Source organism: Vipera berus (genome assembly GCF_964194415.1).
Source record: "Vipera berus genome assembly, chromosome: Z".
Taxonomy (NCBI): Eukaryota; Metazoa; Chordata; class Lepidosauria; order Squamata; family Viperidae; genus Vipera; species Vipera berus.
The window spans coordinates 97,947,731-97,956,883 of NC_138205.1; the positions used below are offsets into that span (position 1 = coordinate 97,947,731).

The 9,153-nt window shown below is 33.3% G+C and overlaps 1 protein-coding gene across 7 annotated transcripts in view; it reads left to right on the forward strand.

Moving 5' to 3' along the window:
* ETV1 (ETS variant transcription factor 1) overlaps positions 1–7,525 on the forward strand; it is a gene marked incomplete at both ends in the record, with an annotated part of 92,991 nt that extends 85,466 nt beyond the window's left edge. For all 7 annotated transcript variants that reach the window (XM_081345724.1, XM_081345719.1, XM_081345718.1 and 4 more), the window contains 3 exons: positions 1,853–2,022; positions 4,327–4,428; positions 7,304–7,525. In XM_081345724.1, the coding sequence (XP_081201850.1) occupies positions 1,853–2,022; positions 4,327–4,428; positions 7,304–7,525 (494 nt within the window). The remainder of the gene's footprint in view (positions 1–1,852; positions 2,023–4,326; positions 4,429–7,303) is intronic.
* Positions 7,526–9,153: the final 1,628 nt, after the last annotated feature.

Sequence of the window (9,153 nt, forward strand, 5' to 3'; positions counted from 1 at the left end):
CATATTGCTCTGTTCTTGAAAGCAAAAATTCTAAATTCAGAATCGGGGCAATCTATTTTACTTCTAATTATTCCAAGCAGTCATAGGTAGACTTCAAATGCATTGATAATGACATAAAACCTGTTATTAGAGATTTATTGAAAACTGATCTCATAATTAACAAGCAGAACAGAAAGCAGCTACTCTGGATTTACTAATAATCCAGCCTCTTATCTTATTTTTCTATCCCTAAAGAGATGAATTATAGTGCACAAGTATGTCTGGTTTTCTATGTGTGTCAACAGTTTTGTTGATTGTTATAATCTCTTGTATTTCTTGAAACTGATGCCCAAAGAGTAGGATATATAATACCACATACTGTGTTTAAAATAATTTTTAAGATAGCTAACTAACATCACATGTCATGTGAAGCAAAGCATATTCCTCTCATTATCAGATATCAAACCCAGCACGTATTCTGAAGGGAAATTACAAAGGAATGTGAATTGATATTTCATTGTGTTCCTCTTCAGCACTGGGGAAAGCTGCTTTGCAAAACAGACAGCTAAGTGATTTATGTGTGGAATTGATGGTGGTATCCATACTAATATAGAACCTTTAAAAAAATAGAGGGATAGTTATGGTGGCAAAAAAAGGAAACATAGGAATTGTAATGGTTCTTTCTAGCTTTGCAATTTTTTTTAAAAAAAAATATTTCAGTAAATATTCTTCAGCTGTAAGAAGTGATTGAAACATCACTTCTTTCATATGTGTTTTATATGTGACGCAAGTAAACATTTGATACTGTTTTAATCAAACCACTATTTTCACTTTCCCCTTTCCTCCAAAAGATGCTCCTGGAAACACCATTATATACTTAATAATCCAATTTTCAGCCTTAAATCTATTCAGAGGGCTTAGCCTTAAATTTATTCAGAGGGCTTATTTAATAACATTGACTCATTCAATTTTCATAGATAATGAGATAAAAGTTGTCTAAATTTTTCATCTGTATGGTGGTGAGGAATCTACTATCAACAGACTAAATTAAATGCAAAACTAATTGAATTGTTATATGATGCAGTTTTTTATTAAAAAAATCATTCATTAGTGTGAGAAATTCTGCATTTAAAAATATTTGTAGTACTCATAAATGAGTAACAATTTAATTTATGAACTTTTAGCTGATAATATTACTGAATAAAAATAAAATTGTTTTAAAAATAATGTGTTTGGCATTTTATTAGTTTTGGTGGGAAAAATATGTTAGATTATTTTTGAGTTTTAATGTATATGTGTACACTTTCTCAACTGACAGTGCTTTTCAGAAGATTTATTAATGCCTAGCTAAGCCATGTGAAATATGAATCTACCGTATAAGCATTTCTAATATACCAAACAGGAACTGATTGATCCATAAAATTTGAATATCCGTACAATAAAATCCTATTAAATCTTATTCAAATACTGTTAAAGTTTTTCATATTAGAATTTGCAAGCAATAGCAAAAGATGCATACTCTGTTTGTATCTAAAGAGAGATTGTATCATGTATTGCATACAGTCCTTCAGATATCATTGTTTCCAAAGCTGGATCTTGCATAGCATTTGATAACTACTTTCATACTGTATGAATTGACTCTGGAATAAGTAAGTAACATTGTATTTTAATAAATTTGTAATTAGCTATTTTCTGAAGAATTATAGTGCACTGCATTGTCTCAAAGTCACCAATAATATCCTGTATACCATTCACTTCTGTCTTCTCTCTTGCTACAATAGCATTTCTCTTTTTTTCTTTGTTGATATTAAATTTACTCCATCCTTGGGTCCAATGAACTGAAATAAAGTAACCCACATTTTCTTTTGCATAGGTGACATCAAGCAGGAGCCAGGAATGTATCGTGAAGGACCAACATACCAACGGCGTGGTTCCCTTCAGCTGTGGCAGTTTTTGGTAGCTCTTCTTGATGATCCATCAAACTCTCATTTCATTGCTTGGACTGGCCGAGGTATGGAGTTCAAGCTGATTGAACCAGAAGAGGTGAGTAGATGCTGTATTATATCTTTGTACTTTAAAACATTGCTTCAGTATTTTTTTCTTCTTTCTTTCTGTATTTTCTTCATAAAACTCAAAAGTAATATGGACTTATGCATAATGAGCCTTTGAAGTCCTTAAATATTTATGATTCTGTAAAGATGTATGGCTCCATACACATCAAAGCTTGCAAGAATTGACTGCATTGGACTTGCAGTCTAACTGATCTGCATGTTGCTGCCCATTCTCAGCCCAACAGCACTAGTATTGATTATAAAATAGGAGGAGAGATCACTGTGTACCTCACAATGAGCTAATGGAAGAAAAGTAGAATATAAATCCAATAAATAACCATTCCCTTTATCAGTAAGAGTGACAAATGGGGATCAGATGTGTCTATTGTACACATTTATACCCAACACCTTGCCTAAGATTTCATTCACCAAATTTTAAGCGTGTTATTGTCTTGAAATTTACTTTCTAAAGAATCTAATTCTACCACAGCTCTTACTATCTGAATTGGGCCTATGTACATTCTCTTTTAGCCTCCTTTTCTGTCTTTATATCTATTTTCATGTGATCTCTGATTCTGCACACCTTCAGAGATCATAAAACATAAACCCTTTCATATGCCATGTGTGGATTTTCAGATTCTATCATATTGAAAGCATAAAATCCCGAATCTCCACACAGATGCAAAGAAACTATTTTGCTTGAAATCTATTTTTATCCTAAAAAAGAGAATAGAAGAATTCTTAGAAAGGGCTAGAGTTGCTGCTTGAACTTAGAGGAATATCAGTGTTTGGAAGAAGTTTTAAAATTATGATTATGAATAGTATGGTTTGACGATACGTTTGGGAAAATGATGAAAAGATACTTGATGGAAACCAAAATAGATAAAACAGTGAAAACTGATCGGTTTCTGTGAGCTCAAGTGCCTACTACTAGGCAAAAGAGAGAATATGAAGGAATGAAATTATGTAATTAGGAAGAGTATATAGCTTTGAAATAATAAGGAATGTTTGTAGCTCGTGTTTTAGATTTTGGCTGTGGGTTGTTCTCCAAGCTTTGTTCTCCAGGAGAGTGCCAAATTGTTCATCTAAATAGAAATATGCTGATCTTGATTCAGTTGCATCCCAACATAACAACAATATACAGTGCATTAGGAAAAACTTTTGTTAATTTTTTTAAAAAAAATATTTAGCAAACATTTTTTTTTAAAAAAAATATAGCTACCGTAATTTTTTTAATTTCATTTTTGTTTTCATCAGTTTTTCTTTTCAATTATATGTTTATATGATGTCTACATTTTGGAAAACTGCATTTATTTGCATATTATTTATTGTGTATTAATTTGTTTGAACAATTAATGATATTAAAACATAAATTTATATGGCCATCTCTCTCAGACAAAAAAGTGACTTTGAAAGGCCACAAGGGTTAAAAACAATTTACTAAATCAACTGAATGCCCAAAGCTACAATCAGCTCATGTCCTATTGTGTTGCAGATTTGACAGGGACATCAGATCAATGTATGTTCTCCCTCTATTACAGAGATTTCTAGGGAGATCAGATAATTTCTACATGAATCATCTCCTTCAGGATTCAAATTTAGCCACCACTCATGTAGCAGCAAGGTTTTGTGCTATTGCAATGATAATAAGGAAACAAACACTTAAAAGACCTAAAGATCCTCATTCATATTACAACTTTGCTTAATTATTTTCCAATATTTTTTTAGAGAATGTATTTATTTTAATCTTTTTGTGCTGGTCTGTGGCCGTAATAAAGATTGATTCTGATTCTGATTTATCAGCACACCCAGCTCATAAAGACAACATTAGCTAGCACAAGCTCACTTAACCATCCAGTCCAAATGACTTGGAGAACAGCAAGGCTTTTAATGAAAAGAACCTGTAGCATGTCCTCCTTGCTAGATCTGGTGTGGCAAGTATAGATAATGGTAGACAGGCAGTATCGTACATCACCTATGCCACATAGGGCTTTATTGATGACATACCCTGAATGGCATCTGAAACCCTATTGTGAGGTAATGTTACTCACAAAATAGAGGTTTTATACTAATATATAACATGGCATAACACAGTGCAATATAATATTGCTATATTACATAATAGGAAATGCACATTGCTTCTGTACCTTCCAATGCAGAGTTAAAGATGGAAATTCTCTGGATCAGGAGACCTTAAAACTCACAGGAAGGGATCAGTTAAAGGCCAGTTTTATCAAATTTATAAAACAAATTTTATAAAATGTAACAGATGGATGCTAATCTCTCTTGGTGACAGGTGGCACGTCGCTGGGGGATTCAAAAAAACAGGCCAGCCATGAACTATGATAAACTTAGCCGTTCACTTCGCTATTATTATGAAAAGGGAATCATGCAAAAGGTGAGAAATTTATACATTTTTTGTATATTTCAGTGAAATATTACATGTTAAACTGGTTTTAAACGTATTTCTAAACTGCATTATCCAGTATGACCAATATAAGGAAGTGCATTAAATGTCTTAAGTTTTAATTTCCTTATGAAACCTTCTCCCCAGCCCATTATTTCAAAATCCATGGCTTACAATTCGAACCTTGATGTAAATTGAAAGTTTTAATAAGGTTTTGCTCAATTTTGTAAAATCTTTCACATCATTAAGAGATTGGCTTCCTAATGCCTCTGTTCATTTTTTTTCTCCTTCACATACTCTCACGTCAGGAAACAGGCAACCCTCTTACACAGTATGTTTTTAACTTCCTTCAAAACCTTTTAAGGAGGCAAGACTCGAATGTGAGGCAGAGTTCAGTAGTTTCTTTAAAAAATTCAGAAAGTAAATAGAAAACTTATCCTTGATTATAAAAAAAATCTATTTCTCTGTACATGCACATATATACACATATGATTGTAATTATAATGGTTCAAATTTGTTTTCTGTCTTGACACTGCAGCTGTTTTTATGATTGAAGCTATGCATGTCATTCTTATCCTATGACTTTATTTTCATAATAATTTGCTTAATTTATATATTTGCTTAATTTAATATTAATTTATGTAAATTTGAATCATAAAATTGATAAATCAATAAATAAAAAGGTTATGACTGCTGAGAGAGGGATTAGGAGATTTCATATGTTGCCAGATGATAGTGGCCAGAATCCTTATCCATCAGCTGTACTACTTGGGGCTACTAGATAATGTAGTTCTGTAATATTTGAAGGTCTCTCCATTGAGATGAAGATATACACTTCATAAGATTATTCAATTTCAGTGGCTTGTTGGGGACTTCAGTATTGTTTCCTCAACTTAATCCAGTACTTATACCAAGAATCAGAATAATTATAGAAGTGTATTCAATATCAGTATATCTATTGTTTTTTCTTAATTAAAACATAATTGCCTTTGCCTTTTTAAAGCCAACTTTACTCATTTGTTTTAAATATTGTCTGTAAAAACTAATTAACCAAAACACGAATGGGTTCAGAGGAGAAAATAAAATCAAAATCTGATGAAAGCAGTATTTCATTAGGCCATTAGTGCATTCCTAAGATTTTAAGCTTACTATAATACTTTATCAGATAAGAAAAAATAATTTCTTTAAAACTTAAGGGTCTGTGATTAGGAAAATATATGGTTGATGTTAACCAAGTTAACATCAGATTGATATCTCTGCTGGTTGAAGTTGTAAGAAGACATGCAAAACAGACCTTATAATGAAGAAAAAAAACACATGTTGTCTTCTTCCAAGAACTTTTCACAAAATTATAGAGATGAAAAAGAGACTGTCATTGAATGATACGCGAACTTCCTGTTACAGTTTCTTTGTGAAAAGTAGTCATAATAAAACACACTCAGAGTGATAACATTTCTGCCACTATACTTGTCTCAAATGACCACAGCCTCTTTCTGAGCTTTTGTGAAAATAACATCTTGATGGAGTCCACTATCAACTTACTTTCTTGAAGATGAATGTTTTTCTGATCATGTTTAGTCATCCTCCACATCAAAATAGCTTGATGGTATATAAAAACTCAAAGCTTCCAATACACTTTTCATCCATCATAAAATAAAAACTGAAAATCAACCCTATTTGGCCTAAACAGCCAGGAACAACTAATACAGCATTAGCTGATGTGGTACAGTCTAACTTCAATTGCTTCAAGCTTCGATATGGCTCAAGAATATATATATATATATATATATGGGTAAAGGTAAAGGTTCCCCCGCACATGCGTGCTAGTCGTTTCCGACTCTAGGGGCCGGTGCTCATCTCCGTTTCAAAGCCGAAGAGCCAGCGCTTGTCCGAGGACGTCTCCGTGGTCATGTGGCTGGCATGACTAGACGCCAAAGGCGCACGGAACGCTGTTACCTTCCCACCGTAGTGGTCCCTATTTTTCTACTTGCATTTTTACGTGCTTTCGAACTGCTAGGTTGGCAGAAGCTGGGACGAGTAACAGGCGCTCACTCTGTTACGCGGCACTCGGGATTCGACCCGCCAAACTGCCAACCTTCTGATCGACAAGCTCAGTGTCCTAACCCACTGAGCCACCGCGTCCCTCATATATATATATATATATATATATATATATATATATATATATATATATATATATATATATATATATATATATATATATATATATATATATATATATAAACTAATAAGACTGTCCTTGGCCTGTCTAATCTTGTGGGCACTTGTCTGGCACTTGTCTCCTCCTTTGTCCCTCTTCTTTTCCTGCATTTGGAACAGCTGAAGCTTATTAACAATGAGTCATAGGTTTGGATTGCTCAATATATTTTTCAAATTACAACAGTAATGCAATTCAAAAGAATTCCCTATGTTGGGATTTTTTAAATTGTGTTCCATGAACCCTACTAGTTTTTTGTTTTTTTTAGAAAATGTTGGTAGAGTTCCATGACAGACTAAGAACAAAAGAAAAAGTTCACTCAGACTCACCCAATTTTTCTATCACTCGAGTTTGCCTCTTATCAAGAGTTCTAGGATATTTTTAAAATGAAGGTTCTGCAGCCTGAAAAAGTTTGAAAATCCCTATTCAGTGTGATTACTTCTTTAAAATAGTAAAACCATTAATCTTCCAGTGTCATTCATTGTCATCTAATTTTTGCCCCATTTTTCTTGTGCATCTTATTTTCTGTGTTCCTGATGCACAAAATAATTTTTGATGCCCATATATGGCTGCAAAGGAAAATTGTACTTTTATTTCTTACAGCCTTTCTCTTTTCCACCCTTCTCCTTCTTTAACATTGCTCCTAAGGTTGCTGGAGAGAGATACGTGTACAAGTTTGTTTGTGACCCTGAAGCCCTCTTCTCCATGGCCTTTCCGGATAACCAGCGTCCCTTGCTGAAAACTGACGTCGAACGTCATATCAATGAAGAGGACACTGTCCCTCTGTCCCACTTTGATGAGAGTATGGTCTATATGCAAGAAGGAGGCTGCTGTAATACCCACCCTTATAATGAAGGCTATGTATATTAATTGGAGTGACAGTAGTGAAGCCCCTTCTTCATCCTAAGCTTCTCTTCTTTAATGAGACCAAGACAAAAGCTGAATTCCCTTCAGTTGGTTTTATAAGAATAAGAATTAAAAACTGTAAAAGAATAAAATAGTACTATAAAGGGGTTTCTTCTGTTGTATTACTCCTGTAGTCTGACATGGAAAGTGCACTTTATTTGAAAAGGGAAGTTTAGAATCTAATTGTTTATTCTTTGCAACAAGATGACAAGGTTGGACAATACAGGTTTTAAGTACAACAAAGCTGTATTATGTCTGAGTTTGATTCTGTTTCTTACTTGGTTAAAAGTAATGTACATGTTCTCTAAGTACCTATAGTACAGTTAATTCTAGACATGACCAATAACCATTTATACACTACTTGGAGAATTATCTGTCATGGACACTCTCCCCTCTTTCCCATTTTCACTACAGTCTAGACATTTTTCCTGTCTTTTTTTAATTGTTAGACATTATTTACACCTTACTGAGCTTTGAACATTCAGAATATGTGCTCTGTGACCTAGGGACCAATAATAGATGCTGGATTTGAAAAGAATTAGAGTTAGATTTTTAATTTTGTTCCTTAAAAGACAGGGTCTACTTTTATTTTATTCCTTAAAAACATATCTATGTATCTTAGACACTGCCTTGTACACAAGGAAAGCATTCATTCTGGTCTGAAAAACACAGTTCCTGGTTTGTGCTTATAATTGCAAGGCTCTAGCTTAGCTCCTGTTATCTGGTGCCATCTTGTTATGCAAATACAACAACATTTAATCATTTTCAAGTTTTCAATGTCCACCTGAGTGTAGTAATTATTCATACTGAACCATTCAGCATATTCTTTTAACTTTATGTACAGAACTGTGATCACAAAGGGCAAGACAGAATGCTGTCCTTCCACCTTCTTTGATCCATAAATAGGTTATTTAATCAATAAGAATTAACTGTACTAGTTCTCAATATCTCATTATTCTAGTTCAATCCTTCAGAAAAATATCCAATACACAAATAAGTACTTTAGTAATTTTTAGATACGATGTCCGATAATATGCATTTAAGCCTTTATACTGCTGTGTTATGTTGATAAGCATATATACATACTAGCTAATGCTATCGCTTCTGCTGCTGTCTTTATTCCTGTAATATTCTCTTTGCTGAATTTACTATGCTCTTTATAAGAAATTATGTAACTACAGGTAGCATTCAGGACAAAATAGAAGACTTGAAACTTTTACTGCTTAAAAAAAATAGCTTATGCCATAGCTGTGCTATAAACAGCTTTTATGCGCATTGATACATGGATAGGACTCTCCAGCTTGCTAAAGAGGAGCTCATCTGAATCTTTTATAATGCTCCATGGAGCAGAGACCTATACATAATATCAAAAATACAGTTATTTTCTTTTTCTTTGTTTTTATGGCTGTTTAATGTAGTGCTGGCACTGATGCTTAACAATTTTGTTAGGGGCGCTAATTGTAAATGGGATCAGGTACATTTGGGAAATCCTTCAAAAGTTTTAATTTTGGGGAAAGGCAACATTGGAAAGACGACAAATATGTTATTCTTGAGATCAAATTAAAGGAAAAAATATTAAGAAGACCTTATCT